This window comes from Protopterus annectens, chromosome 14.part0 (genome assembly GCF_019279795.1).
Source record: "Protopterus annectens isolate FY-2018-M chromosome 14.part0, PAN1.0, whole genome shotgun sequence".
NCBI lineage: Eukaryota > Metazoa > Chordata > Ceratodontiformes > Protopteridae > Protopterus > Protopterus annectens.
This window is the reverse complement of record NC_056748.1, coordinates 931,119,215-931,133,582: the sequence shown is the minus strand read 5'-3', so window position 1 is coordinate 931,133,582 and position 14,368 is coordinate 931,119,215. Positions and strand designations below refer to the sequence as shown.

General features: G+C 36.9%; 1 protein-coding gene across 2 annotated transcripts in view; it reads left to right on the top strand.

The window, feature by feature from the left end:
* LOC122789351 (disintegrin and metalloproteinase domain-containing protein 8-like) overlaps positions 1 to 14,368 on the top strand; it is a 688,349-nt gene that overhangs the window by 567,702 nt on the left and 106,279 nt on the right. For both annotated transcript variants that reach the window (XM_044056732.1, XM_044056731.1), the window contains exon 17: positions 12,416 to 12,493. In XM_044056732.1, the coding sequence (XP_043912667.1) occupies positions 12,416 to 12,493 (78 nt within the window). The remainder of the gene's footprint in view (positions 1 to 12,415; positions 12,494 to 14,368) is intronic.

The following is a 14,368-nucleotide window of genomic DNA, read 5'->3' as shown; positions in this document are numbered from 1 at the left end:
GTGGAAAAAAAACTCTAAAAACTTATCCTAGCAAACTGGGGTAGACTGTTTAAGGAATTGAGAGAGGAGACAGTGTGCAAGTCTTTCAGGTCTAAACAAAAGGATCACTTTAAAGACATTAATAGGTGTAATTGTTTCAGAGAAACAGTAAGAAAACTGTTGTCTAAGCAAATGCCTTCTATTCACTAATCTTATTACTACATTTCAAGTAACTGCCTTTGGCTGTACTGTAATGTTGCCTTAAAATTCCTCATTGTTTTTTTATAATAGTATGGTCCTTAGGCTTATCATTCCCTCCACCCTCTTTATAACCGGTTCCCCAGTCTAATTAGCCATCTTACAGCTTCATCTCCCTTAGTTCTACATATATATTAATATTTCCGTACTCGTGTTTTGCTTAGCTCCTTCAGAGCCCCTCACTACACTCCTGCAAGACATTTCTGCTATCCTATTATCTCCTTTCCTCCTTTTCACCTCTAACCTTGAGATGTAATGCAGACTCTTTTTACTGTCACACAAGTCTTCATTTTCTTTCACTACAAGGTGAATATTTTAATTGACACATCTAATTCTGCAGCCTACTTAGGACAGTTTACTTCCATATCTATATGGATTCTACTCTTTTAAAAACAATTTTTGGGTGTGTACCCACCACCACCACTACAATTATATCTATAGTTACTAATATTATTCGTACATAAGTATGTTGGCAATGCTTGATCCTTATATTTATTAAGTCTAAACTGTGTACTCATTGTAACTGTAATAATTTTCCTGTGTGTTGTCTTTTCCCTGTATTTGCTAATTGTTTACCTTATTGGAGACTTTGTAAGGCCTCGATTGTACTTGAAAAATATTGTTGGAACAGTGGTCATCAAAAATTAAATAAAAAAATGAATAAAATACAACTTTAATAAGTTAGTACTATAATAATTATGTGTTAAAGTGTTAAGTCATTAAGTGGTTTTGTTTTCAAATTCATTATAAAATTCAATCCTTCATTTAGAGTAGAAGCACACATGCATTTAATATTTACTTGTAACTGACATTTCTTTAATTCTAACAGCAATTCCACATTTCCACCCCTAATATATATTTTAATACTGTCTAAAACTTAAAATATAAACCTTTTATATGTAGCATGGTGAACCAAGTATCTATATAGCATGTTTAGAGAATCCTTTGTCTTAACTGCACATTAATGCTCATATATGCAGGTGTTCGACTTTCATATCTTTATCACATGAAATGCATCATAGTCCAGACATTTGGCCACGTAAACCTATCTTTGTAGAACAGCAGCAACAGCTGAAACATCATTTATTCTAAATGTAGTAGGCACTGGTTCACAAAAATAATGTTAACTGCTACTCATAAACCTTAAGGTGTTACAAAAACTTTATGAGTCAGTTCTTGACTTTTTTTGAGATTTAGTTTAACCTTGACCTGCTTTAGTCAGCTAGTGTTACAAAATACTCCCGAAGTTCATGCTTCTTTTATTGCTAAATAAAAAAATGAACCAAAATCTTGTTCTACATTAGGACAGTCATCAATATTTCCCTGCTTCTTTTATTACTGAATAAAATAAATGTATCCAAAGCCTATTTAACATGTCGATGACTTGCCAATATTTAGCATTTGTTGGCTATGATGTTTTTTATTCCCAAAGTCCAGGCAGTGAGTAGTAGCTATAGCCATGGTTATATCTAGGGAACTGGCTTCTTACTGTGCCTATGTTATGAGTTGTTTACTGTACTAAACATACATATTTGCATTTCCATCTGAGAAACCTCCTATTTGATGATATCACTCACAAAAGCTTCAGGATATATTCTAGCCACAAATTTCTTAGTCAGCACTTTATACTCCTGATGAAATTCATTGTCAATTTGTCTAAACATCAACACTCTAATTACTTAACCTTTAACAATGTTTTGTTGCAAATATTCTGGCTAGATAGTTTCTTAATGAAGATATGAATTGCTTATTGTATTTTATCTATGATTTTTTGTTAAAATACTCTTAACTTCTTGATCTTCAAAAAACAGTGACTAAATACATCACTAATCATGATCAGTCTCAAAAAGTCTGGAGCACCATTCATGTTTTGTATGAATTCTTCATGACTGTACTTATTAGACTTCCACAAAACAAAGATATAACCAGTAAAACTGAAATAAGACTTAATGCTCTTCTAATGTATGTTCTGAACATACATTGTTTCATAGTAGTCCATCACTAAACTTGCAGAACTGGCGATCATTGCAGTCTTCATTACAGCCCCACTCAACTGATGGTAATCATTTCTTAGAACACAAACAAATTGGATTTTAAAATCAGTTCAAACCAATGACAGTCAACATCAATGCCCACAGTTCTATGTCATCAGTCTTAACTGGTTCTACTTGAAAAGGTCGACTTACCAGAACATCGACTCTTGTAACAGCGAGACCATAACATCGACAGTTTACAACAGTGAACTCCTGGAATGGTGAATTTCGCCTCTGGGAATCTAACCACTTGGCCCTTTCCTCCACTATAGTGCAATCTTGGAATTGGTATATTTAAGTAGGGTGTGTGTGTGTGTGTGTGTGTGTGTGTGTGTGTGTGTGTGTGTAGGGGGGGCACAGCTCCCCATATGGGGGGGCCAAGCCCTCTACTCCAGTGGGTTTTATTTATGTATTATTTTATTTTTTCCAATATGATGAGTATTAATATACAAATTATGTTATATTCCTCAGTGGTGGCTAAGTGGTTAGTTTCACGGAGGCGGAATGTGCCATACCGGGAGTTCACTGTTGTAAATCGTCAATGTTGTGGTCTTGCCATTACAAGAGTCAATGTTTTGGTAAGTTGACCTTTTCAAGTAGAACCTCTTAACTAATATTTCTTTCATCCACTATATCTCTTCATTGTGGGGCATAACTTTATATAATAAGAATGTAATCATCAGCGACTGATATATCCGAATCAGCATATTCAGTAACCTTAACTTTTGAAATAAAATCTGATAAATCCAAATGACAGACTGCACGTATTTAATCACTACATTCAGTTTTCATTCTGTAGAATTAGCCAACCATTCTGTTTTTGGAACTACTTGTTACAACAGTTGGTCTAAGGGGCGGATTATTCAAACCTTTATATACTTTTTGTATGTAAAAATAATGCTTAATCTGGGGTATTCAGCATTAAAATTCTCCTCTATCTTTTCTTCTGAGAAAACCTTCCATCACCAAATCATTTATAACATAATCAATGTTTTTTTTTAACTCTTTCATACTATTTTCATACCATAACAATCTTCAGTGTCTAACAAAATAACATTTTTCTCAATGTATGTATTTATATTTATTATAGCTAAATTGCCCCATCAGCCTTCAGTATACTTATGTTGTTGTTATTTTGAAAACTTTGTAGAGCTTAGTTCTCATCCTTGCTTGAAAAACACTTAACTGGCCATTTGCTTAGCAAAGCTCTTGTTTCACTTTCACACATAATTTCAAACCCTAATACAGGAGTGTGTTTAAAGGAGATTTAAAAGGACTAATTTTTTTTAATATATTAATGTTTCTAGTATTGTTTGTAGCAAAACAATTTCTATGTGCTCCATCTACACAGTATATGTGTTTGTTGTAACAAACAGCTTTAAAATCAGTTTCCTATTAAAACTTTTTAACTCAATTATAATGACTATGATACTGGCTTATTTGGCTGGAACAAATGTGAGTCCATTTTTTAAAATGGAAAATTCAAGTTAATCTAAAACAATATCAAATAAATTGTGATCAGCAAAAGCAATTTTTCCCCCCACAAGGCCATACTGATTTGTTTACTAAAACCAGAACTTGTTCTCTTCACATTTGTACTGTGCTCTATCTATACTGTGAGATACTTGATAAGACGTGTTCTTCTGTTTGCCCTGTATGAGCTTTCACTTGCTGCTGATTAGGCAAATTGATCTTTTGAAGCTTGGGATTGGTATGGCACAGACGTTGTTGAGGTGTCTGCTGCTTGGCTGCAACATGAGGCATGCAAAATAAACTTTGTTGTCTGACTGGCTGTCTGAAAATTATTATTGGGTTATTAGTTTAGCTTGTCATTGAAAAACGTCTTTCTGTACATTTACTGTTAGCACCTGCATTGTCAGAATTTTATCTATAGTAAATAATTATGTCCACCTCATACTTCTCTTGTTTTTTAGCTTTAACTAATTCTTGTCCTTGTCTTCTTTAACTTTAATATCCTCATGAGTACATAGTTATAGCCATGGAAAGAGTCTTTAATCTGATGATTTAACTTGTCCATATCTCTGTTATGCTCCTTTGTTTTAATGTCATCATACCTAACTGATGATGTTATATAGTGAGTACTTTTACTCATATTTAACAAATCTCATTTCTTTAATACATCTGTATTTATTTCCTGCTTAGCAGGCAAATTTTGACATAGAGCTCTCTGATTATACTTTTTGCTGTAGTTACTTGCATTAAAAACCAAGTCATTCCATCGTAGACATTTTAACTTCACCATTTTGTCACAACTTTATTGAATGATTTGTTAATATAAATATAACCCATTCCACTTGCTGCATCTGAAGAACTAACTTCAGATAGGTTAAAGCCAAATATATATATGTATATATATATATATATATATATATATATATATATATATATATATATATATATATATAGGGTCTATATTAGAACATCGAATGTTTCATAGTTTGAATCACTAAAGGTCGACCCTTAATGATCGAACTATGAAAACATCGACCGTTCATAAAAAAAAAAATTCAAACAACAAAAAACAAAACTAAAGGGTGTAGGAAGGGGGCAAGCCCCCCTGTACTCCACACCCCCGCTACTTAAATATACCAACTCCGAGACCGCATTACATTGAAGTAAATGGAAATCTCCCCTTACAGAGATTTCTGTTTACCCATTTGATGTTATGCACTTTCGCTATTCCTGTGTCGACAATGTCAGATCTGACATTGTCGGCTTTCGAGAATGTAATATAGACCCTATACACACACACACACACACACACACACACACACGCACACACACACACACACACATATATATATATATATATATATATATATATATATATATATATATATATATATATATATATATATTATACTGCACTGATTTTGTGCTCCTGTAATTATGAAAAAGGGATATTGTGAGTTGTCAAACCTTACACAGCCAGTAAAGTGAACAGTCTGGGGTGGATGAACCTTGCAAACAAAAAGGAAAACTAGCAAAAAATTTTGCAACTGTGTGAAAATATGAAAAATAAAAATGCTCAGATGTTATCTCAGTAATATTCATGAACTTTATTATAAAATATCATAAAATAACAAAATGAGTAAGCAGTTTTGTCATTTTCCATGCAAACATTTCTTTAAGATGGATAACATTGTCTAGGCTCAAATCACTTGGCCAATTAACAGCAATGTTAATAAGGACTTTTATTAATACAGTGATCTGATACAATATATACATAAATATACATACATGAGAATTATAATGGTCACAAGTAATTATATAACACAAATGTCATATCATTATATTACACCCTTGGCTCCATAAAATGCAGAACACCTAAAAGGAATCCTAACAATGGGTGCTGAAAACATTAAAAACTTAGTACTAAAATTATGATCTTTTGAAGTGTTTAATGGCTCCCAGCTATGCTAACTTGCACATAAAAGTATAGGAGGAAGCAAATATTTATCAGCCTGCTTATTGGAGTAAAATAAAATTCTTTTAAAGTTTTATATGAAATTTTTTTAATTTGGAAGAGGCTGAGGGAAGATTTTTTTTTTTAACTTTTTTGTTATTAAAATCAAATTGATGGTATTATACAGTTTACTGTGAATTATCTTGAGAAAACTGAATATTTGGACATTTTGTTACGTAAAAGCTATGGATTTCTCAGGAAAAGTAGTGTAAATGTATTAATATTAGTAGTTATTTGAGTTATGACAGCCTGCACCCTTCATGAGGTAAGAGGAATGTGATGAAAGGTCAGATCATCAGGGATTAGTAGATTAAGCCAAGATTATGATGATGATTTTAAACAGGAAAGCCCCTTTTTAAAGAAGAAATTGGTACAGAGGTGTTTCTAAGGAAGGACATGGGAGATATCCACCTGAAATACTGATTTACATACAGATGAAAAGAGAGAGGGTTGCATCTAATAATCAGAATTTGGCTATTATATTACTATGTTCTTTAGATGCAGTGGCCATTAAGAAAGGTATGTACAATAATTTAAGAATTTTGGAAGGTTTTCTGCTTACAGTAGAATTGGTGGGTCCAGACCCAAAATTTGTTTTTGAAAGAGTAGAACCTTGAAAGATTTTTTTAGAAAAGAAAGGCAAATCAGTAGTTAAGGATGGGAGGATGATGATATCTCTGAACTGTAGACAATGCAGGTCTCTGTTAACGAATACAGCTAGAGTTTAGGTAAAAGGAGTACAATATTGTATTCTTGGCAAATTCATTTGTATGACAAAAATGTGGTATACATTGCTTTTTGCATCAAATGTATTGCCTTTTACGTGGGCAGAGCTTCTAGAAAATTGTTTAAAAGAACATATGACCATATGCATGGTATAGAAATTAAAAGTGAAACTAATGCTTTATGCCGATGCTTTTTAAACTGCATGGATTGTGTTTTGAAATTTTCTTCCTTAGAGAAGGTTGATTCTTTATATGGAAAGGCTGCTTTGGAACAATTGTTAGATTAGAGGGAAGATCCATGGCAAGTGAGATTGGAGACTTGTCATGAACTGAGTATTAAATAAGCTGTTTTTGGATAGGATGGATTTACATCATTAGAAGTTGTATCGCATGTTTAATCACATGGTTTTGTATATATTTAAATTGATTTTGTTAAGTTCTTTTTTCACAATCTGATGAAGTCCAGGGCAAGACAACAGTGCTAAATGTGAACTATTTTTAATATATTTGGAGTTTTATTTTCTGCTTTTTTTTATACTTCTGTTGTTCCCTGAGGGCAGGAGGAAAGAGATGAGGCAAAAAAATTATGTTCAAAAAGAAAACACTTTTTGGAGAAAATACAAAAAGTTAAAGGCCTTATGTTTAACGAGCTGCCATTTGATAGTTTTGACTCAGACATTCACTTTTGTTGAAAGTTCAAGCTGGTAAATATATTTAACTGACTTGTACTTTACATTTTTTAAGAACTGGTGTTCATAATAAGATTGGGGTGAAATGGGGAGAAACCACAAAATCAGTTATTTTATATTATTAACCTTATGTCAAGTGAAGCAGTAGGTAGGCTATCTACCACAAGAGTGGTTTCTGGCCCAGAAATTGTAGTTTATTGGCCGTTTGGGCAGTTTTTCCATCTCTTTCAACTTTCTGTTTTAAAAGCCCGCACTTGCGCTTGTTTCCCACCTTTCCTGTAACTAGTCTAGTCCAGATACAGATTTGCTGTATCCAGGACTGTTTGTAAGCTTCTGAGCCCCCAAGCCTTTCTGTGTTAGAGGGAAGCATTCTAGCTATCAGTGGGAGTGGTAAGCACTAGGTAGCCTATCTACCACAAGATCCAGGTACAGATTCTTAGTTTTACCACTTGAATTTGCTTATTTGTGCTCAGCACTTCTTCAGAACTTGTTGTTAGCACTAAATAAGCTACAAATTACTACAGCACTCAACCTTCCTCTTTACCTAGAGGAAAACAGTTTTTGTATTTACTTTCCTCACTTGCTTAGAGAAAAACAGCTCTTATACTCACTTTCCTCACTTGTCTAGAGGAAAGTAGTTTTTTATTCAGGCATGTCCAAGGGTCAGCTCCCAGTGTTCTCTCCTGTCCATCTGATTAATCTGGGCATCTTGAGGCAATGTATCAATTGTCTCATGTACACAGGCATCCCTCTAATTATCTAGCTAAACTGGAGGTAAAGCTGTCTCCAACCAAGACTGCACTTGACAGTCAAGAGAAGAAGGTAAACACTTGCACCACACCACACTCATCACATAGTCCCACTAAGCCTACACCACTAAAATCCACACATAGTAACACAAAAACATTCGCAGAGGCTCTCAATAAAATTCTGCTCAAGCAGCAGAGAGTTCCAAAGCAGAAATGCAAGCAACCTCCACCCCCCAACACAACCCAAATGACACATAGCCCACAGACTCAGTATGCCAATAAACCATAGCCCATAAGGCAAACCAGTGTACCTAACACATTACTCATAGGTGACTCTATAGTCAGGCACACTGATATCCCACTCACCAGGCTAAACAAGGAGAAGGTTACTATCAGCTGCCTGTCGGGTGCCAAGATCCGCCACATAACCCACGCACTCAGGTCACTCTACAATAAGTACAAATATGACTCTATCATTGTCCATGTTGGTGTGAACGACCTGAGATGTACTTCCCTGGTTTACATGAAAAGAGACAAGGAAGAGCTGCCCGATCTTGTAGCCAAGGCAGGTATGACCCTAGCCCTGAGTAGTATCCTGCCATTGCCCAGAATGATACCGCAGTACAAGGACAAAATGATTGACTTCAACAATTAGCTAAGCTTCTGGTGTCATTCTAAAGGAATCCATTATCTCTCTGCCTGGGATGACATGGTTGTCAGACCACGATGCTTTAACAGAGATGGCCTGCACCTGCCGCCCCTGGGATTCCAGATACTGGCTAAGGCTCTTGCCGCCCCTATAGTGCATTTTTTAGGCAAGGTTCAAATGACAAATTTACCACTGTAACAGGAACAGGCAAGCAAAAACTGAGGGTAATGCTACTCAATGCTAGAAGTCTAAATCTCAAAATGCACTCACTCGAGGCACTCCTTAAAATGGAGAACATTGATATCTGTGCAGTAACTGAGACCTGGTTCAAGGCTCTAGACAGCACCCCTGCATTACCAGGCTATAATTCCTACCACACTTTTCGGCCATCTAACCTGGACCAGAACACCAAAGGTGGAGGTGTATCCATATTCATTAAGGATATCCAAACCTCCAGGCTAGTTGCGCAGCATAAAGCATCCAAGGTTATTCAAGTACAACTAACAGTGGGCAAAACTGCAATCCAAATTGTAGCTTGCTACAGATCCCCCACCATGCCCCAGGAATCCCACTCCTCTTTTCTTGATAAACTGGAAAATGTTAGGGTTCAACCAAACACCCTAATAATGGGCAGTTTCAACTACCCCAACATTAACTGGGAAAACTACTCATGTACCAACTCCTTCACTGAACGCTTTCTGGAATTCATAAATTCCAATGCCCTGGATCAACTTATCCACACCCCCACCAGGGGAAACAATATCCTAGACCTAGTCATCACATGAGTGACCGGTGTTCCACATCTGAAATCAACTCCTCATTGGTCAGATCCAACCATAAGCTAATCACCCTAGATATCTGCATCCTGCCCCCACCCCCCATTAAGGAAACCACAGTAAAGAAATTCTCCAAAGCCAACTTTGTGCTTCTTAAGACAGACATGGTGAACTTCATGGCACCCATGCAGATGGACAATACAGTTATGACTACTGAACCTGACACAAATGCACTCTGTAAGCACTTATATGAGTGCATGGATTATGCTATCCCAAACAGAACCAAGATGCTATCCTCCAAAAAAAGGAAGCCAATCTGGTGGTCCCCTGCCATAAACAAACTCTACAACAGAAGGACGAAACTGTTGCAAAGGAGAGTAAAATCCCATGAGTGGAGGAGCTGCCTGGTCAGCCTCAGTAAGAAGCTAAGATCCCTTATAAGATCCTACAAATCTAGCTACGAAAACCAGAAACAAAATCAGCACTGATTCTAAGGGCAACCACAAAGTATTCTATAGCTATGTCAAGAATCTCAGTGGCAACACCCAGATCTGCTCTGAGTTACAGCACAATGGCATGAAAAATTCAGAACCAACTGATATTGCCAACATCCTGGCAGATAGGTTCAGTGCTAACTTTACCCTTCCACACCCCCTAAAGGGCCCATATCAATACAGGAAGAATGCAGAGTCCCTGTAATCATATCTATGCAGGTAAAAGCTGCACTCTCTAAAACCAAATTTCCAAAGGGACTGAACAACATCCCAGGTTGTGTTTTACACGAACTTCAGAACGAACTGGCTCCCCACCTAAGCACCACGTTCAGTCATAGTCTCACGTCAGGTTTTGTGCCCACTGAATGGCACACAGCAACAGTTATCCCACTTCACAAAGGGGGAGCCACCATTGATCCTGGGAATTATCGCCCTATTAGCCTGGCAAGCCTGGTTTGCAAGGCCATGGAATGTATCACCATGGAACTCATAAACAAAGACATTGGTAACCTCCAAACTCTGGACCACACCAAGTTCGGGTATGTGAAAGGCATATCATGCCTTCTGAACCTGATCGACTTCTTTGAGGCAGTCACCAAAGCTGTAGAGGAGGGTAAGGTGGTTCACACAGCCTGTCTTGACCTCGCCAAGGCTTTTGACACCATCCCCCATTCTGGAATTATAGCTGAACTCACTAAACTAGGTATAAATCCCTATGTCACAAGATGGGTTGCCAACTGGCTCACTGACAGAACCCACACTGTAAAAGTTGCAGACTCCAAATCTGACTTCAAACCAGTGACAAGTGGAGAACCACAGGGTTCAGTCCTGGTACCTCTCCTGTTTGGTATCTACTTCTCTGAAGTACGGGCTAACACAGAAGGCCTCTGGCTAATGATCGCAGATGACTGCAAACTAGGAGCTATAGTCGAGTCCCCAAATGATGTGGACATCCCACAGAAGGGCCTCACTGAGACAGATGCCTGGTGTTAGAGGCATGGCCTCAAGCGCAATGCCAAAAAGTGCATTGTCATCCCCTTTGGTAAAAACTCTGTACCCATGAACTATCACATAAATTGCAGTCTACTTAACACCGAATGTGTGATAAGAGACCTTGAGACCCAGGTGGACAGTAGTCTCTCCTTTGATAATCACATCGCCACAGTAGTCAGGAAATTCTTCTATTTGGCACACCTCATCACAAAAGGGTTCTCATCCAGGAAAAAAGAGGTCATTGTTCCCCTCTACTCGGCACTGATTAAACCCATTATAGAGTATAATGCCCCTTTTAAAATGTACCTCAGAAGACATCTGCAGCAGCTGGAAAGGCCACAGAAGTACCTCACAAAGAGGATTACTGGCCTCAAACAGATGCCCTACACTGACTGTCTCAAAAAACTCCAGCTTTACTCTGTAGCATATCGCCTACCCCGAGGAGATCTCTGCCTAACATATAAAGCTATGTTAAACCCAGAGCTGTTGGACATGCTACACCTACTGAAATCCCAATCCCTCTGAGCTACACACTCTAGGGACCTAAACCTTGTCACCACAATAAACAGGACTTGCTGGAGGGCTAGATTCCTGTCCCAGAGACTTCCTATACTCTGGAACAAGCTACCCATCTATGACAAGCAAAGTTCCTCATTAGCACTCTTCAAGAAAAATCTTGAAGAGTGGATGGGAGATAGGAAATACATACTGGGGATCACTTTTGTGGCTCTGCTCGACAGGAGCACAGGAAATTAACTTTCTTGGGTGGCGTAAGCCAGGGAACCTTATTTGGATAGACAAAAAGCAACGAACCTCTGAATAGACTAGGGTACCAACTAAAGGGAATCAATGAATACAAAACAAAACAAAAGTGGTTCCACACGGCAAAAAATAATAATTAATAAAGAGTACTTTATAGCAAAAAAGTGAGTGCACAGTCTGAAGAAGCGGATGTTAGCGCTCACATTTTTGCTATAAACTACTCTTTATTAATTATTATTTTTTGCCGTGTGGAACCACTTTTGTTTTGTTTTGTAAACCTTGTTGGATAGACTTACTTAGGCCCTTGGGCTGATTGCCTAGTACCTATCTATGAACCTAAGTAAGTGCCAGAAACAACATCTATAGTGCTAGAGATGATAATGTTGGTAAAGTACTGTCACTGACAGCCACTTTCACTCTAGCTGCTTTGACACATTTGTAGACATCAGTAAGTGCCAAATATTTAACTTTCAATTTGTTTCACATTTGGCATAACTGAAATGTCTTTAATTTCATTCCTACATGTTAAATAAGTGCACACATAAGAGAAAATAGAATACGCTTACCTGTGCCTTCCAAAATAAAATGATGTTGGAAAAGGTTTAATACTTCTAACTGATCTCTCCATGAAAGTTGTCTCTGCCAATGTGCTACTCATTAAGAAGTTTTAAAAGAGATGATAGAAGAAATGTATGAACAATCAAGGTTGGAACTAGTTATATTTTCATGGCAATCAGCTTTCAGCAGTACAAACTACAAGTAATGGATGGCATAAACAAGTTGAATAAATAATGAGAAAACACTCTGCTTTGTTCTTACAGGTGTGCTATGAAGGTCGATGCCAGGAGCTCTCTGTCTATGGATCAAGGAACTGTTCAGACAAGTGTAATAACCGTGGGGTATGTTCACACAGTCAAAAACATATTTTACCTGTAAAGATATTTCCACTGATGTGCAGACAAATGTAAATGCTGTTTATTGTGATTGTAGCTGCAGATTTATTTCTTTGCATATTATTATTTACCATAAGTCTGATATGGGCTGGATATCACTACTAGTGTTATGTGGGCAATGCCACAGTGCCTAATAGTGCAATGGCTGTACACTGCAATTCACAGACACGATAAAGCTGCACAGAGCAGTACTTCATTTATGCATCATTATCATGTCTCTGGCACATGGAATAAATGTTTGGATTTTAAGCATGAAAAAATTAGGGTATGAATCCTACCACATCTCATATCCTTATTCTCTGCATTTTGAAACTAACTCAGATGCATTACAACTAGGGAAATGATTGACATATTCAATAATCTGTAACAGTATCATAATTTCAAATGAACTGAAGGACTGTAGTGCTATGTACCTAACTAATTATGTGTATGATTTACAGAAATAATTGGTATATGGAGAACAACCTTGAAAAATTATTATCATTTTTGAACCTGAAATGACAATGCTTAGGTCTTATGTCACATTTGCCTATTAGCTTTATAGGTTCATATTTTCATAGTTTTATAGGGTCATAGGTAAGTACTAGGCAATCGGCCTGCACCCCATCACAAGCCTGTTCCTGTTCAAAAGCCCCTTCAACCCTTAGAAGGGCAAGATAACATAGAATTATTTATTATCTAGGTTTACCTTGAAGGTGTCAGGAGTGCTACTCTTTGAAATATATTGGAAGTTTGTTCCAGAGATGATGATTATGCTGGGATATGAATCTATCATACAAGCATGTCTTATTTATCTGCTGATGAATATTTAGTTCCTTTGTCTGGATATTTTGAGGTAATATTTGTTCTGTAAAGGAAAGAATGTCAAAGAGGATTTGATCTTTCATGGTTTGCATGTCTGGACACAGATCTCAATTTTAGCTGTGTACAGAGAGAAGGCTGCCAGTCTGTCCTAATATCTGATAAGTTTTTTTTGAGTCCACTGATGCTTTTAGTTATGAATCTCAAAGGTATCTTGAGTTGAGTGATATGCTTAGACAGTTACATACCAAATGGTGCATTATATTCAATAAAAGGTCTAAGAAGATATAAGTAAGGAGGAATTGAGACTTTTTTTTTAGATTTGTTGGAGAGGTCTTTGGAAATTAAATGAGCCAAATAAAAGGATTTCTGAACTACTGCAGAGACATGATGGTTAAATGATGCGAATTATAATCTAGAGTGACTAAATCCCTTTTGATGGTATCTAATCGGGAGGGTATGTCGCATAATACTATGTGAAGATAACTGGTTTACCAGAATGAACTACAGTACATTTTCTCACATTTAATTTGAGACCATTGTCCTTGCACTGTTTGTTAACATGGTCTAACCCATGTTGGAGCAGTTTTGTGATTCAGTCAGTGGAAGAGCGAATAACAACACCAAATTTACAGACATCTACCGACTAAGATTACAATAGGCCAGAAGTGTTGATCCGAGAAATAAATGCTAAAAAAGAAAGGACCCAGCACTGAGCCTGTGGCACACTAGTGGTAACATTTTTGCTTTTCAGAAGTGACACCTGTGACTCTAACCACATGGGTTCTGTCAGATAACCAGTTAGCTGTCCATGGCATAACATAACGATTTATATTCAAATGTATACGTTTGTCAGTAATGCTTGCATGTTGTTAATGAACAAAATAAAATTAATTCAACACAGTGATGCAGAGTAAAAAGGTATCCGTTATTGTAATAGAACCCACGTATGTGGGAGACTAAGCAATTAAGGTATTGTCTCCCTGAACAAAGAAACTACAGACAGTTTTATACCATAAA